Raw genomic sequence first — 19321 nt, 5'->3', positions numbered from 1 at the left:
TTTGCATACTTACGAGGAAGTGTTATCAGCAGATGCATTTTAAAATTAGACACAGATTTCGACATTTTGGAAAAATTGGACTACGAGGTTTCAGAAGCTCACAATATCTAGGTTAGTTTTTTTATTTAAAATAACAGAAACATAATAGACAAAAAGCAATATTTATTCTACAATTTTTTTAAAGTAACAATATAATGAAAATTAATAACTAAAACCAATAATGAAAACCGTCCTCACCTCTGGCTACCCTAAGCAGCAATGTGTAGAGCATGGCACGAAGCAAGAAGATGTACTGTCCACCATTACCAACTATGTTTGGCATACCCCAGGTTGGGAACAGCTGGCCATATTTCGGATATTTAACCTTCCAGAGATTGCGTGGATCACAATAGTAATCCAGTATTTTATTTTTGGTGATCTGAGATGGCAGCACTCATATCTACCATCGCAGTACCTTTCATTCATAGTAGACTATATTTCTCTACAGAGTCAGTCATTGTAATTGACAAATCGAAGCCCAGAACCATACTGTTCCAAGTCCATTTTACAATTTTTTTTTTTTTTTCAGGAGAGCTATTTTAAGCTCCTAATATTCAAAACTTCATAAAGTAATTTGAAATAGCTTCATAGCAACCTTACAGATACGAATATTTACAATTTTGTTCGATTCATATATGCAGAAAAAACTGGAACACAATGAAACACAGATTTCTTTCTTATAAAAAGTTGGACTTAGAACAGTCTAGTGCTCAGCCATCGAAATGTTAAGAAAGTGTTTTCTTGGCATGTAATTAAGTTGATGCATTTTTGGATCATGATTGTGCTCTGTGCAAACATTTCAGCCAATCCATTTGTAACGGATTCTACATGTTCACACGTTAAATCCCTTTTCTTCTAAAAAATAATTCAGTTTTAAGAAATATTTTATAATTTTCTGATTATATGGAAGCCAAACATTCATTCAGAAAAATTTTGTTTTGCAGTGCTTAGTTATAAAGGAGACTGACTGTTTTTAGCTGCTGTAACGGATGCTACCGCCTCTCTGTTAAATTCATGACATACCATTATTCTCACTGAAAGTTCAGGTTCTAGGATGAGGTTAACAAATTCATCTCTTTCTTGTTTATATATGAAGAATTGTACTTCATTTCTTTACAAGAATTTTTCAGAAATGATAAAAAGGTAATATATTAATGAATTTTATATAGTGTAACGGATTCTACATTCAATTGTAACAGATTCTACAAGTCACTTTGATATGTAGCTATGGATCTTTTACGAAGTATAAGATAGTAAAAAATTAATTTTTGAAGTGTAGTAATTTAATATTTACTATTTGAAATTAAATAAATGAACTCTGACAATAAATTAAATTATAAAGTGTAGAGGAAAAATGTATAGGAAAACAATGTAATACTGTAGGTTAGATATAGCATACACTAAAAAGAGTTTTATTTTTGTGTACAAAGAATTATTAGCTGTTTTTAGTCTCATTAATACTTTCAAGGTACTTCTCAATAACATTAACATCGTTGTGAAACTCTTACATTTAAGCTGTGCTGTTGAGTCCTGAAATCAAATGTTGGGAATATTTCTACAATTTCTCCGAAAAAAAAAATGTACTTATCACTTAAATTTGTTATAAACTTATACCATACACTAAAAATAGCTTTAATTTATATTTACAGTCTCATTAATATTTACAAGTTTATTTCTCATTAACATTAACGTCTTTGTGAAACTCATGCATTACTCTATGTCCTTGAGTCTTGAAATCAGGAGTTGGCAATATCTCACCACAACATATCACTTCCTCATTTGGGAGCCATACACAGCATGCCCTTTTCTTTGAAGGACTCAATGGTAGGCCTGAGTACATTTTGTACTTTTTTTACAGCTTTTCTTAAAGTGCTGGTACACTGGTAAGACCCAAAAGCCTTTTCTGGTTTTGACCCATCTATTGTCTTATTTTCTTCTGCTTTCTTTTTTCTATATTTCCTCATTGATTCTCTCTTTGCCCGTTTTAGCATATCATCCAATATTCTATCTAACTGACGCCTTACCTTTAATTGGTCCCTTTTACTTTAATCCCCCTAATGACAATAAAGTGGTGAATATTAGGACTTTTACTGTGGATATTTCATTCCCTATTAAAAATGTTTGATTAATAAATGAAATTTGATGTGATCTAACGATTGTAATGATTGTTAAAGTTAGTATTGAATAGATTAGAAAGTAAATGAATAATATATTTTCTCCAATATTTATAGCTACTAATATTCACCCTATATGATTAATTGAAGAATATGTCAAAATTTTTCGGATTGAAATTTGGTTTAATCCACCAATATTTCTATCTCGATCTTTCTTCAGATATTCAGTCCATTTTTTTATCTTCTTTCTTCTTAGCCCTAAATTTCAGCTTAGCCATACAATTATTGTATTTACTGTGATCTGCCATGATTCTGTAGAAAATTAGGCCTAAAATCGTAAAAAAATAAAACAGATTGTCATGTAGAATCCGTTACAGTGTAGAATCCGTTACAGTCCATTATGTTTTTAATTCACTTTAGAAATGCAAAAATATATGTAAAGGCAATGTTGGAACTGTATAATTACTTTCATGAGCTGTGGTTTTGTTTCTAATAATACTTACAAGTTATAGTAAAAAAAGACAATTTTCATGTAACGGATGCTACATTGGTTAACTGAATTTCAAATAAGATTTAAATATAATTTGGTACATACCTTGAAAATGTAACAATCAGTTCAAGAAACTACAATCTTTATGCCATGCTTTAAAACAAAAATGGCTGATATTAGCTGATAAGATTGAATGCTATAGGCTGCCCAACCCACATATTTTGGAATCAGTGTTGGGTACATGAAAAGTACCTACAAGAAAGATGCCTAAAACTTCTTTTACCTCTATAAAATTGAGGAAATCAAGGTGGAACCTTAAAATTTAATGTGTTTTAAACTATTTGTAGTATGAAATAATACTTCTTTCTAAATTTTATATTTTTAACTACAATTCCCACTTTTCGTGGAATGACTGATTTTCAGTAACTAAATTAATGTTTCCAGCATTTATTATAATACTTAGACGAGCAATTGTTCTGTAAATTAGAGCTTGTACAATAAAGTACTTTATTGAGGCTTCCGTTGTGTATACATTTTTATTAGTTGATATTAGAGGAATAAATGATAATAAATTAATTACTAATCCTATTCATGCCCCTAATCATGAATTAGATGAAATTGAAATTAATATACCTCTTATGAATAACTGTGTTCTGCAGGAGGTAAATTTTGTAATCATTCAATTGAGTTTCTTGTTTGTGTTGGGAATAAAATTGCTATGATTACTGCATTATCTAATCGGATTGGAGACATTTGTCTATTAATAGCAATTTCATGAATACTGAATTTTGGAAGATGAAATTATATTTACTATTTGTTTTTTAATTTATTTTTTTATTTAGAATAACATTAACTTAAGAACTTAATTTTACATAATCTGACAGGTACAAAATATATAACTTAGACTATAGAACACATGTCATTCACATGACCACTAACATTATGAGTGCATGACTACTGGAGGATTAAGAGAAAATGAAGATTTTTAAGAGGTCATGTACACCACTGGCTTGTATAAATTTAATAATATTAAAAAATTCATGACTTTCTAATCTCCTTTCATTCTGAAATTTTGTGTAATGTTTACACAATTCTTCAACATCATTAAACAAATTTTAAAATTAACAATAAATTTACCTTTAATAGTTTATGGTTCATTACTTAAATTGGTGGGTGTAGTCTGCATTAGAAAAAAAAACAGTTTCCCAAATATCTCATATAATTTTCAATAATTTTTATGGTTTTTACTTCATTTTATTCACAATTAATGCCTTAAAAAATTGACCTCTATAATTTCAATACACGAATGAGAAATATTTTTTTCTGACTTCTTTCTCAATTAATAAATAATTTTCACTTTTTTTTTTGTTGTAGGCCTATTAAAAAAACTTATAAAATAAGACTAGTAAAGATATAACAGTGATCGACATTCAAAGTCTCTATGATCACATAAACATAAGGCACCTATGAATAGGAAGTATATTAAAAATCAACGGTAAATTGAAGGGATTGTACTCTGATAATCAATAAATGAACAACAATAATGTGAAAAAGTATCTGCGGGCATTTTCATATCATATGAAAGTGTATGCTGACTCCAGTGCAGCAGAAAATTAGAAAATAAAATTAGCTATAGAATATTGCAAATTTAGCTTATATTTCATTGTTAAATTATTAATTTACATTTAATAAAGACTGTTGTGAACATATGTAATAACTCCGGACAATTTTATAATGGTAATTTTAATGACTGTGGGCATAATATTTTTACTGGATATTTGATGACTGGGGATATTTTCAAAAACACACACAAATACTCGACCACACATGCATTCATACAAAAAACACATAAGTACAAGCCCACATACATTACAGTTATCTCGAAATCTCTGACATTTTAAAAATAGGCTAAAAACGACATTAATGACAGACATTTTTGCAGTGGACTAATTGAATGATAATCAAATGAAATGTGAAGAGCAAAGCATTGCTATTCTACCCCTAACAGTTCATCTCCCACATGTTGTGAATTTTTTACAGCAGTTAGGTGTTTGCCATTGCAGTAATTGTTGTACCTCGAATTTCTTTATAATACGAGGGTCATTTCATAAATAATGCACAGGTTAGCAGAACTGTGAAGTGGATGATGAAAATTACGCCAGTTGCAGTTGAAAGATTGAGGAAGAAGCATGTGTGTTCATTTTGTCCATAGCATATTCTGTGTTTAGGTAACAAGAGCTAGAAATGGAGTCTACATGTGTCTCGGGTACTGTGACGATTGAAGACCAAAGAACGAATCTTTACGTGGCAAACCCTCCCCACAGAAATCCACACTTCCACAATTCTTTGAGTGGAGTTTGTGGTGAACTTACAGCAGTGGACCGTAATACCGTTTCTCGTTGGGCTATTCATTTTCATGATGGTCCTGTCAGCAAGTTTGCAATGTCCAGGCATTTCTACTTCTTTTCAACAGTCAAGCAGTAAGGGACCCAGCGTGCGGAAATTTTTCTCTTCAAAATTTTTGTTAAAATACGGAATACTGAATTTGGTGAAATCCCCGTAGCTTCTGAAAGTTCCTCACACGTTGCTCGACAATCTTCTTGAAGAGCACCTACCACAAGTTTCAAATTTTGTTCATGCGTTGATGTTTTCGGCCTTCCTGGTCTTGCATCATCGTCTAAGCTGACACAAAAATGAGTAGCCCAACGAGAAACTGTACTATGGTCCACTGTAAGCTCACCACAATCTTCACTCCACTGTGGATTTCTATGAGATTAGATCTTTGATCTTCAATCAACACAGTACCCGAGACACAAGTAGGCTCCATTTCTAGCTATCATTACCTAAACACAGAGTATGCTATGGACGAAACGAACACACTTCTCCCCCAATCCTTCAACTGCAACTGACGTAATTTTCATTGGTATTGAGTCATCCACTTCACAGTTCTGCCAACCTGTCAATTATTTATGAAATTACCATATTTTCACTTAAGCTTTCACAAGCAAAGTTGAGTTTCAACGTAAAATGCAGATATTGCATTTTCACTGCAATAGTATAAATACATAATTATTTTAATGTTTAATCATATGGGAATGAAGCAGCAGATTTTCTAGCAAAGAAAGAAACAACCATCCTCCTTTCACATCCTAGCATGTTGCCATTCCATTGAGCAGCTAAAAATATAAGAAGTCGAGTGAGACAATGTTTCCGTAACAGTTTGGAGGAACAAATTGAGGATAAACACTGGAAAGACGCACTAAACTTCCCTCTCCCCAAATGGCCCAGAAGAGAAGCTGTTGCAACATTCTGCACCGCAGTGGGTCATAACTGTCTGGCTAAAGGCCGGTTCACAATAAACTGGAAACGGAAACAATGAGAACGAGAACGCAAATATTGTTAAAATAAATGTATTTAAATGTGAGCATTCACAAATTGTGAACACTTACATTTAAATACATTCATTTTAACAATATTTCCGTTCTCGTTTTCATTCCTGGTTTATTGTGAATAAGCCTTAATCATCTGTACCGTCTGGATGCATCATCCAGCCCCCACTGCATGCTCTGTGGATGTTCAGACAACATGGACTCAACTTGTATTAAGACTTGTTCAGCACTTTCATCTGTCAGCTTCGTGAATAGATATTGGGAGGCCAGAGAAAGAGTGCAGCAGTGTTGATATGGACATTGTATCTTCTTCGTAGTTTCGTTCTGTTCATTGTTCACTTTATTTTGTTTTCTATCTTTCATTTTGGGTTTAATCACCATTATATGATCAATGACTTCAGCCACTGCATTGAATTAAATAAATAATGTTTAATCATATTGATAAATATAAATTAATGTCTGGTTGCCAAATTTCGGATAATGAAAGAATGCCCAATTCCAGATATCCGATATTATAGGCCAATTTTATTCTTGTCTATGAACTAACAGTACACATGATTGCAAAATTTTATTAAATTATCTAAAAAATTGTACGAGTTATCAGGGAAACTGTTTCAAAAAAATTTACAGGAAATGAATAGCAAACTTACCAAAGATGTACTGCTGAATGACATGTCCTTTCATTCTTTTCTTGTGTTATGTTTTCTATAAATCTTCAAATACTGATATGATATCCAGAAACAATTTTTTGAAATTTATAGTGGAAACCTTCCACTACATTATTGGCCCTATGAACAACTTCTCCTGAACTGCATTCATTTGCAAGACGTTCATCTTGTATGTTTGGCTCATCCTATTCAAGTGAGAAACTATTTTCTACAATGAATAGTATCAAAAGTGTGTTATGTGCTAACGTAACAGATTTTAACTTGGTTGGCACTTTGAGATTAAACTCATGTGTTCTTCAACTGAATGTTGGTAAAATGGTGGAGAGGAAGAGATGTCAGAAATCTTCTGCATACCATGAAAATTAATTGTACCGGTACTTAATCCATTTACTTATTTACAAATGCATAAGAAAATCTCCTAATCTTCATTTTTAACAACAATCACTGACAAACTATGTTAACTTACATTCTTATGACATGAAAGCTATGCAAAATGATAATGTGTAAAATTTTTTTAAAGTGTTAAACTATACAGTATTTAAAAAAGATAATTCACCTTGGTTTCTGCTGCTGTCAACGGAAACAACACCAAACAGGACCAGACAGCAACCTAAGGCACATTATCTTTCTTAAATAGCCTACAATTTTAACAGTTTTAAGTTTTTAAAGTTTTTACATATTGTCAATACTTGTGTCAGAAGGCAAAAGAAGAACTCCAAAACATAGATTTTCAGATTATGGTTGATTCATATACAGTATTTTATGCTTGTTTTAATGTTGGTACTCCTGAATTGCAGAGATATATATTGCCATATTTCGTAAGCCTTGAAGCTTTATGCAAAGTGGAACATTCATCTAGCCATATCCAAAACAGAGATTTTGGACTTACTTCCTTCTGGCTTCTCTGGTAAGAAGTGTTATATATAGCAAACTACAAAAATAACGATATGCAATAAGAATTTAGTTAATAGTGGATACATAATAGACTGTCCTATGTTCAATAATATAATTTATGTTACTTGACTGAAATAAAATGACACACATAATACGAATATCATGCAGATATATTATCAATGAACTAAAGTAAATGATGTGATGGGTCAAGATGTTACTGTAGAAATTGGCATTCCACAAGGAACCGTATGAGGTCCTCTTTTATTCATCATTTATACACGTAAATAATCTACTATTTTTAGATGTAACTGTCACAAAAGGCAATGTGTATCCATTTGCTGATGATACTGTTCAATATTTACTGGTAGCAATTGGGAAGAAGCACTTAAGAATGCTAACATGGGTATAAATAAAATTAAAAAATTGCTAGACACAAATCTGCTTTCATTCAGTATAGAAAAACAACAAGAATACCATTCAGAATTAGATTTTTGGGTATGTCAAGTTCAAAGACATGGTAGAATATCCTAAAACCTAGTTCTGATCACTGTCACCATGAAAAAATAAAAATGCATAAGCATATCATTCTCTCTCAATGTAACAGGACTTCCCGCAGTTAATTAATAAACATTACAATATGTAGCCTACCTATTCATGACAGTAATGGTTCTTGTAATTGTCCGAAGTCGAACCTACTGAACCACGTAAAATATTTAGGTATTATTACTGATCAAAATTTGCATTGGAAAAATAAATTCAACAACAAAATATTTTGAAAGGTCCTTCAGGTGTCATTATCATGTACATGGATATGTAAAATCAAAAGGAAATACTAACATTATTATTATTATTATTATTACTATTATTATTATTATTTTATTAAATTTATGGTACTTGGACTCTCACTTTGAGAGAGAAACCAGCGGTCAAGAGTATTCGAGAATAAAGTTAACTTATTAGGAAAATATTTGGGGCTAAGAACGATGAAGTTACAGGAGAATGAGGAAAGTTAAACACTGCAGAACTGCAAGCATTGTACTCTTCACCTACATAGTTAGGAACATTAAATCCAGACGTTTGAGATGGACAGGGCACGGCAGGGCAGGGCACATATGGGTGAATCCACAAGTGCATATAGTGTGTTAGTTGGAAGACCTGAGGAAAAAAGATATTTGAGGAGCCTGAGACGTACTGTAGATGGGGGGGATAATACTAAAATGGATTTCAGGAAGGTGGGATATGATGCTAGGGACTGGATTAACCTTGCTCAGGATAGCAACCGATGGCGAGCTATGTGAGGGGGGCAATGAACCTCTGGGTTCCTTAAAAGCCATTTATAAGCAAGTAAGCTTATTAAGCTTAATTTATTTTGCAAATTTTTCAAACCATTTCCTTATACTTCTTCCTATAACCCCAAAAAAACCACTTTTGAATTCCAAAGTAATGTGAATTTCCATAATAACAAGAAAAACTTAATTCAAGATTTTAAACGAATTACAGGATTAGGCCTACTGTATTCGCCACATCTTAACAATAACGTATTTTTAAGTAGGCCCTAATATTTTTGTAACTTCAGTCCTTTTTTTTTTTCGATGGTACATTTCATTCCGAATTAAAATAGATTATATAAGTTGCAAAACTAAAAAAAAATTTATGCTGAAAATGCTGCATACTACTCTTATTGGGTTTAATACCTTAACCAGAGTTATAAAACTTGCAGACATTATCTCATTCAATCTAATATGCTGACATTCTAAGAGAGAAAGGCTGAGGATTTATCTCTATGACACATTAATTGGATCTAGAGGCAAAATACCGAAATGCCTGATCAAAATTCGAAGGTCCACCTCTATGGAGTAATGGTTAGCACATCTGATCGTGAAACTAGCAAGCCCAGGTTCAAATCCTGGTTGGGGCAAGTTATCTGGTTGAGGTTTTTTCTGGGGTTTTCCCTCAACCTTTGAAGAGCAAATGCTGTGTAACTTTCGGCACTGGATGCTGGATTTATTTCACTGGCATTATCACTTCCATCTCATTCTAATGCTAGATAACTATAGCAGTTCATAAAGCAACATAAAATAATCAATTAAAAAAAGATTTGGAAACTTTTCATCTAAACTTCCAGAAGCTGAAAACTATAGCTCAGTTAGCTATAAATGGGTCACTCCAAATTTATAAGAATCATTATAATAAAATTTAAAATTCTTTTCAATATTGTTTTGAGCATTTTTTTTTTTTTTAAATTGTCGAATATTTGAGTTACTTTATTTGTAATTTTTAATTTGGTATTTTAAAGACAAATTGACCTCCATTAGCTCACTACTATTCATTTTCATCAAAATTTGTCAGAATACTTGTATGTAAGCCTACATATTGTATTTGAAATTTTATTCCTTGTTATTTTATAGACCTACTCTGTCTTTATTGGCAGCCTACAATTTTAGGAAATAGGATAAAGTAGGTCTATAAAGTAACAAGGAATAGGCCTATGCAGTTTTTAAGTAGAGCAAAGTAATGTCTTATAACTACTCTTGTCTACTTTCTGAATCGTGTTACTACAATTGTGTAACTTTGCCGCATGCGTAATTTTCATTTGATTTTGCCAAGATTAAACAAACACTTTCACCTCCTTCGGACTCGAATAAAAAATTTCAATTCGTACCCACTTGTAGAAATATTTCTTAATAATTACTGAGTTTAGAATGACAGAAATAACAAAATTATTTGTAAGGAAGTGCAGAAAAAGTAACCGATTATTTTATTAAAATATTTTAAATGTCGTCAGATAGATTTAAGGAATCCCAAAACATTTAATAATAACAATACAATGTTTATATAAAAATACTACAATTAAAATAAAATTAAACAAAGGTATCACCAATGAAATTAGAGAAATAACGAGGGGTAAGACAAAGGTGTCCATTGTCGCCTACTTTATTTAACTTTTATATAGACGAAGTCACAAGACAGTGGCAGATAAATTTAAAATCAAATTTTAATATAAATAAGGAATATCTGAACACCTTACTCTTTGCAGATGATCAGGTAATATTTGCAAATTCAGAAGATAACCTACAGAGGGCCCTATATAACCTGAACATAACAGCTAAAGAATTTAACTTAAATATTTCTTTAAAAAAGACAAAAGTTATGGGATTCAAAGGAAAAACACCAATAAGATTACAAATAATCCTTAATGATGAACCAGTAGAACAAGTGAACCATTTTGAATATTTAGGCTGCACATTATCATATGACAATATAGGCCTAAATGATTTTGACAAAAAAATATTAAAATTTCAAAAACTAATAGGAACAGTTAAAAGAACCTTCGTTAAGAAGATAAGGACAGATACAGTACTGAAGTTTTACAAAACAATGGTCATAACAACATTAGTATCTGGCTCAGAGATTTGGAACCTAACTAAACAGCAAGAAAGAAGAATGGAGGCAGCAGAAATGAAATTGTTGAGACCGTTGGCAGGATATACACTGTTAGATCATAAACAAAACAAATACATTAGACAGGAATTAGGCATTTCAAATATAATTGATGTAACACATACCTATATAAATAGATGGCACGAACATGTAGAGAGAATGTCATCAGACAGAGTTCCAAGAAAACTGCACAACTATAGACCCATGGGACGACGGGATGTAGGAAGACCGAGATGACGATGGAGTGACCAGTTTTAGACTTCAATTAACTATTGGGACGGAACAGGCCGGATGGCCTAACCCGTGATGTTTATGATGATGATAATGATGAAAAATTCATAATACGAAATTTATCAGTTTTTTTCAATTAACTATTCACTATGTCCCGTCCATTAAAATGAGTAATCGAGGTTGTAGTGTATAGGTCTATATTATAATTTTAAAATAACACCACCACATTGGCATGAACATCGGAACCTTGAAATTTTAAAATAACTTTCATTAAAACCAAAACCACTTTCACGGAACTATAGATATTAATTATAGGCTTTCCTTACTTGAACTCTTGCACACTTGTAGCACTGAAAATGTTACGGCAGATCATCTGTGATCTGCCAAGAGCACACACGTGATTTATTGGAAATGTATTTGAGTGCAAGTACTCACCTCCTCATCATCATCTTCATCCACTGCTTCACTGTCATCCTTTTCACTCACAGCAGCTGAACTTGTTCCCACAGAGAGACTGCCCAGAGACCGAATATCACAACGATCTAATTCCAATTCATAGTCTGCCAGCACTGACATCTTGTTCGTTACATCACTTTTCCCAGCCCCTTCACTCCCTCGTGCTAAGTCCGGAGGTGGACCAAATTCTGACACATCATACACATTGAGTTCCGCTCCAACCCCAGGCTCTCGTGGTCCATGTGGGGGAGGTAGATCATCACTCACTTTGCGTAAACAACCACTACCGCGCTTGTAATGTATTTCCTCCGAGATTCTTTCCAGCTCTTTGAGTGATTCTGCATATTCACTTTTCACTTTTGCCACAGCACGCTGCAGAGTTTCTACCCTCTCCTTCTGTGTTGCAAGTTGTCCTTGGCACAAAGCTTTCTCTTCAAAATAGGGTCGTGAGTTGGCAATGCTCCGACGTAACCTTTGCTCTAATTGTTGTACCTGAAAAGATACACGACAAGATTTACTTTTACTCCACTGATTCAGTTACTGAAGAACATTTGCAATCAATTTTAAATATCTTGATGTACTAATGAATTTTATTAACGATTATTTTCTTTACCTCTATGAGGATTTAAATTTCAGCAGTTCAAATTAATTACTGGATGAAAATTATCTCCAAAAAGGAAAGCAATAACTTTAGCAACTGCCAGGTGCGCTCCCCCTCACCCCAAACACAGTGGTTACAAAGACAGAGCAATATTAAACAAACAACAAAGTACTGATGTAAAATACATAGCGTTTGTCAGGAAAGAACTTTCACTAAGGCAAATATCGGACTTTCACCCTTATATATTGAATGCAACTACCAAAAAAAAATAGTCTGTATATTTCCCATGGATCAAGCATGGGAAGGTTTTATGTTGCATAGCAAGAACAGATAACACAGGCTGAAGAGATGACAAAGTTAGAGCATTAGTATACAGCTGACTTCCATTCAGTGCAGTTTACTTGTGGTAATGCAGTACACATTAATTATAATAGCAAATCTTAATTTATGATATTTATATTACGAAAAAGTGTACAAAAAATTTCTACGGAAATATCCTGGTTTTCAACAACCATCTGATTCAACAATCCAGAATTTAGTGAGGGAGGGGGGAACTCAGAGATACAATTTTTAAATAAGAAAAGAAGGCGCAAAATCGCGTTCTAACTGAAGAAAAGCTCGATGATATAGTATGATCTAAATTCCACACTGCATATGATTTCTCGGTTTAGTTTTATAACACCTGGCATCGTGAAATAGGCTGTAACAGTCTAGGCCTACCATGAAAAGCATTCAGGAAGTTAGCTCAACACCTACTATTTCAGCTTAGAAAGTGATGAAATTGTTAAAACCAAAGCCTTTTAAAACACAGAAAACGAACTCTAGTGTGGCATCTACAGCTTAGAACAAGTAGTAACGTCATTTACTTTGGAAATATCTATAAATAGAACAAAAAAAGTAATTGCTATCTCTGCAAAAGACCATGCCAGAAGTAAAATCTGTGTCAATAATTCGATTCTTCGACAAGTTAATTCTTTTGACTATTTAGACTGTGAAGTATCATATGTTGTATAGGAGATATATCTATGAAAATATAAACATTTACAAAGATTATGGGAGTTGTAATATAGTCAATTTTTATAGTAATAGTGCTAATGCACAATCAGCTCAATACCACTGTAGACTTGCGATATATGAGAAAAACAGCTATGTATTGGACTGAATTGGATACAGCACGTAAAGAGGGTGGAGAGAATGAATGATAGCAAGACATCCAGAAACTCCTACACCATCAGTCTAAAGGACAAGAAGTTTGGAGTGACAACATAACTGACTGACCAGGTCATGAGGCCTACCTACAAAACAAGAAAGGAGGATTATGATGACGACGACGACGACGACGATGATGATGATGATGATGATGATGAAGGCTGGCTCTACCTTCAACTTCAGATTAACAAATGAGGTGCAGGAAATAGGGTGTTCTACTTGAAGGATTCATAACAATCCGCTAAATCCATTTTGACCTAATTCATAAAACTAACGTGAACCTGTTCAGAAAACGATCCAATTTCCACAGAACCAGGAAAGTCTCTCTAATCTCCCAATGCAAACTTTTCACCCAGCTATTTCCAGGTATTATAAACATAAACTTACTTTTTGTTCAGCTGCATTAAAGAGAGTTGCCCTTTTTTGGTGTTCTCTTCCACTTTCAGCCTTCTGGTTCTCTGCATCCATGACCTGTATATCATAAATATTATATTAGTGTGCATTCTGACAAAGGGTGTTACAGGGTTAGAATAAGTCCAGACAATGTTCATACTTCACAATTAAGAACTGAACACTACAGTGTGGCCAAGAAGTTCCCATACTCATTATACTTATTAGCATTACCAATGAATGTTATTTCAATAGGTAGTGGGGTTAGCAATAGTATTCATTTGGCTATTAACTTAGACAGGCAGCACTGAGTTCAAGGTCGCGTAAGATTTCAGTATATCACATCATGGCGGATGTGTTTTGTTAGCACAATTTCCAAATGCATTGTCCTACACAAAGGTCCAGTTTTCTTATGAACAGTAGGCTATACTCCTCATTATCCCTGTGTGGATTATCCATTTTTCGGATTAACCTCGCATAATTTTGGCTCAATAATAAATTTAAAAAGTCGTACTTCCTGATCTGCTCCTGGATATATTGTACATAAGTCTTCATAAGAAAGACTGACAATTGTGTATTGTGGAAGTGCTTTGGGGAAACACAAGCTGAATTTTTCTCCAATTGGAAACGCGACCCTCGCAAATATCTACAGTAAAAGTAGGATTTTTGGATTATCTGTGCTTCCAGAATATCCATACCCATTCCCCTATTCATTAGCGAGAGGCAGGGGCGAATGCTAGTCACGAAAGTTAGGCTTGCTCTTTTATTCATAGGGGAAGATGGGAGGATATAATAATTCATAATTAATAAAAATAATCAGACCCACATAAATAATTTATTTTATAATTATGAAATCATTATGAGTCATGGCTCATATTCGCTTATCAGATGTAGAAGTTCGATATAATATAACAAACATGGCCACAAAACAGTTTATTTAGTTTTTTCGATCCTGCCAACCAATGCATATTGTTGTATTGAGCTGCACTGAACGAGCACACATATATCTATGTCTGTCTTCTCTTGAATAGTCTTTCGGGAAAATGGATTTAATAATAAGGTTTCAATAACACACAATTCCGAACTCATTGCAATACTTCAAATTAATGTTTAAGAATTAATAATACATGCAGCAGCTAACATATGCATTCTGCTCATAAAATTACATTGCACTCGCAAATCACAGTACAGTCCCGCTGTCAGTACTGCTCTGTGTAACGTTAAATAGTCGTTGGTGTAGCTCTCGGACCAGAGCTTCAAACAACACACTACAGAAGCATGTGCGCCTAGGACGGACTAAGGAGGAAGGCACTTGCACACGCATCATGTTCTCGCTATTTCTACGTCTTTCCTGTAGTTCCGAGAAACGAGCAAGCATTGCGATACTTGCGTGTGCAGCCTGTGGATGGTATTAGCCTATACAATATTCCAAAAATCAAAATAAATTTTAATGTACGTAATCCCATTTTGAGAAATACACATTCTACGAAAATATTGGGCTTGCGCAGCAAGCATAGCATGCCCTGAGAAATCACCCCTGGTGAGAGGAATTCTACCATATTTTCATTGCACTTTAACACATAAATGTTCAAATCTTAATTTCTATATCAGAGTTAATTTTGTTAATATCTAAATGGTTTAGTTATATTTTACTTCAAAAGAATTGTATTGTAATACATAAGCAATTCCCCCTCTTAACAGATATTGCCTGAATTCTACGCAGCTTGGCAGTCATGGGACTGTGCCTTTTGTTATCTGAAGAGCACTCAGGAAATGTACCATTATGTACGGTTCTAACCTTGATGGTTGCATGGTTGAGCATCTCTTGCCAAGCATTGTCAAACTGCCATTCATGTTGCTTGCTGAGGAAACGCTGTTCAGCCAGTGCGACAGTTTCCTTAGCTGCCTGGTGGATTTCTATAAATTAACATGCATCATAATGAACACATTATTACTAATAATCCTATAAACAAACACTTCACGAATTGCTTGCACTGATACACCGGCTGTATTTTCTGTGCATACAGAACCATTAACAATTTCAGTTTACTGTAAAAGACTCCATAGTGCTTTTGTAAGGCAATTCTTTTGGCGACAAGTGATGTCATCCAAACATTTTTCAGACAGAACTCTATGCTGAAGTCTAATATTGTCTTTTAACACTTTCTGTCTCATAAAACTTATTCACCAGTCTATGTTAGTCTTAAAACTTTGTCAGTGGAAACTCTTCTCTGAAACTGTCTTTTGAACTTTCACATGTTGTATTAGTATACATAGTGATTCATGAGGAGTTACCGCCATTTACAGAGCTTATTTCCAAAGACATTTTCAGCAAAAAATTTCACATAAACATGAGCCCTATTCTCAATGTTTTGAAAGTTATACTAATTTAAACTTGTTTTTAAAATACCTTTTTTCTTTAGTTTTAAGGGTAAAAAAATATTACAGACAGAGAATAGTTTATTCAGAAGTATCATTTCTTTAATTGGCTAGTATTTTGAAGCTAAAAATGTGTTGTGAATGCCCTAGTTGCTTCGTAAAGATTTTTTTTTTCGATTTTTAACCACAAAAATACATTTTTCTTACGCATTTACACAAAAATTCTTGCAAATCACGCCACTCTTGTACACTCTCTAACAATTTACATTAGAATTAAAAATTGAACTGTACAGAATCAAGTTGCTAGAGGTCGTGTGATTTGTAACAATTGTTGTGATAAGTACGTAAGAATAATGTAATTTTTAGTTAAAAAAAAAAATTCTCTACAAGGTAATTAAGGAATTAACACATTTTTAGCTTCAGATACTGCCAATTAAAGAAATGATACTTCTGAATAGTTCATTCTCTATTTGTAATATTCTTTTACCTTTAAAAGTAAGTAAAAAAAATATAGTCAACTCTGGATATAGTGAACTCGGTTATAGTGAACCTAAATCATTGGTCCTGACCCGCATACATTAAAAAGTGCATTAATATTTCTGTTTATAGTGAACCTTTGCTTCGGTTATAGTGAACCTTGTATCCTGATAAATTCTTATTTGAAGTCAAATCTTCTTGTATAAAATTGAAAGAATATGTTGAGAACAACATTCTAAGTTTCTTACTCCTTTTGTCAAAGGTCAAAGGTAGGATTAGTGATTCCTCGAACAACATTCTAAGTTTCTTACTCCTTTTTTCAAAGGTCAAAGGTAGCATTAGTGATTTCTAGACAATGAGCTGTACTGCAAATCCAGACAATGCGTGACGACCTTGTCTCATGCCACCGTCAAAGGGTTGACATTCTGTTCTGAGACACTCTACCCTACTGTTATTTCTAATCCTCCACCATCAAAGGGTTATCTTTTGTTCTCAGAAACATTTCCATTACGATGGAAAATGAAATTGCCTTCTTTTATTAAAAGGAGATGGACATTATGTCCAGAGCATAAATGAAGATAAGATTTCGATGGCTTTCAAACTCCATCAACCCTCTCCCAGTTTCCGGGAAATTCCAAGGCTGAGTACGCAGTCACACCATAACAGTGATCTAATGTTCCAACAGGGAATGTACTGTATAAAAATATCGAAGCGTAAAGTGTTTTCTTTGGAAGATAAGGTGAATATTATAAGTGACATTGAACGTGGTCTTTCGCAAGAGGACTTCAGTCGACAGCACAGTAAATCAATTGTGAGTAACAGTATACAGTGTAATCCATTCCACAAAAATGAAATATTTTATTTTCTTGTTCACAATTTCAATCATTTCTGTCATTTAAGGTTAGGGGAGAGACACTTCAGATATGGTGAACGAAATATACAAGTCCGGGGTTGACTGTATTTTATAAACAACTTCAAATTACTGTAACTCTGAAAATATTGAGAATAGGACCCACATTTATTTGACTTTTTTTGCTTAGAATGTCTTCGGAAATAAGCTCCGTAAGTGGCACTAACTCCTCGTGAATCACCATGTATGTGGATAATATGAAAGCTGATCTTTATGGTTACACACACACACAAAAAAAAAAAAAGATAATAACAACAGGAATTTTACATGATGACTACTAACATAATAGCCATCTATGCTAAAGCACTTGCAAATGGGAAATGCAGCCTGGCATAAACCTTCTCAAATATTCACTCTGTACAAATAAAAATTGATTAGGGAAAACACGGGAATTTTACTGGAAGCAAGTAAAGAGAGGTTTGGAAGTAAATCCCGAAAAGACAAAGTATATGATTATGACTCGTGATGGGAATATTGTACGAAATGGAAATATAAAAATTGGAAATTTATCTTTTGAAGAGGTGGAGAAGTTCAATATCTTGGAGCAACTGTAACAAATATAAATGATACTCGGGAGGAAATTAAACACAGAATAAATATGGGAAATGCGTGTTATTATTCGGTTGAGAAGCTTTTATCATCCAGTCTGCTGTCAAAAAATCTGAAAGTTGGAATTTATAAAACAGTTATATTACCGGTTGTTCTTTATGGTTGTGAAACTTGGACTCTCACTTTGAGAAAGGAACATAGGTTAAGGGTATACAAATCTGGCTTTCAGGTAGTAGCTACCTGTAAAGCAGGTTTGAATAATTTCAAGGAAAAATTGTTCCAGGGCCGGGTATCGATCCCGGGACCCTTTGCTTAGCGCGCGAACGCTCTTCCGACTGAGCTACCCCAGGAACTATACACGACACCGTCACAATTTTTCCTTTTTATCCACATGACTCAAATGAGCTGACAAGACGCTAGAACTCAACTATGAGTGCACACACAATTTAAAGTCACACAAGTATTTGTATGCACTCACAGTTGAGTTCTAGCGTCTTGTCAGCTCATTTGAGTCATGTGGATACAAAGGAAAAATTGTGACGGTGTCGTGTATAGTTCCTGGGGTAGCTCAGTCGGAAGAGCGTTCGCGCACTAAGCGAAGGGTCCCGGGATCGATACCCGGCCCTGGAACAATTTTTCCTTCAAATTATAGGTTAAGGGTGTTTGAGAATAAGGTGCTTAGGAAAAAATTTGGGGCTAAGAGGGATGAAGTTACAGGAGAATGGACAAAGTTACACAACACAGAACTGCACACATCGTATTCTTCACCTGACATAATTAGGAACATTAAATCCAGACGGTTGAGATGGGCTGGGCATGTAGCACGTATGGGCGAATCCAGAAATGCATATAGAGTGTTAGTTGGGAGGCCGGAGGGAAAAAGACCTTTAGGGAGACCGAGACATAGATGGGATGATAATATTAAAATGGATTTGAGGGAGGTGGGATATGATTATAGAGAATGGATTAATCTTGCTCAGGATAGGGACCAATGGTGGGCTTATGTGAGGGCGGCAATGAACCTCCGGGTTCCTTAAAAGCCAGTAAGTAACAAATAAAAATTTACCATTTTGAAAGAGATACT

The 19321-nt window shown here is 33.9% G+C and overlaps 1 protein-coding gene and 1 non-coding gene across 2 annotated transcripts in view; one reads left to right on the top strand and one right to left on the bottom strand.

Annotated features, from left to right (window-relative positions):
- The window catches only part of LOC138696676 (SH3 domain-binding protein 5 homolog), a 52762-nt gene that overhangs the window by 18557 nt on the left and 14884 nt on the right, over positions 1-19321 (bottom strand). Inside the window, exons 4-6 of the mRNA XM_069821961.1 lie at positions 15721-15839; positions 13920-14003; positions 11702-12214 (exon numbers count right to left, since the gene is read on the bottom strand). Of these exons, the coding sequence (XP_069678062.1) occupies positions 11702-12214; positions 13920-14003; positions 15721-15839 (716 nt within the window). The remainder of the gene's footprint in view (positions 1-11701; positions 12215-13919; positions 14004-15720; positions 15840-19321) is intronic.
- On the top strand, positions 18794-18867 carry TRNAS-ACU (transfer RNA serine (anticodon ACU)). Its single transcript has one exon. It is a non-coding gene; the product is annotated as a tRNA-Ser (tRNA).

This window comes from Periplaneta americana, chromosome 1 (genome assembly GCF_040183065.1).
Source record: "Periplaneta americana isolate PAMFEO1 chromosome 1, P.americana_PAMFEO1_priV1, whole genome shotgun sequence".
Lineage (NCBI taxonomy): Eukaryota > Metazoa > Arthropoda > Insecta > Blattodea > Blattidae > Periplaneta > Periplaneta americana.
The sequence above is the reverse complement of the archived record's forward strand: the minus strand, read 5'-3'. Positions and strand labels throughout refer to the sequence as shown.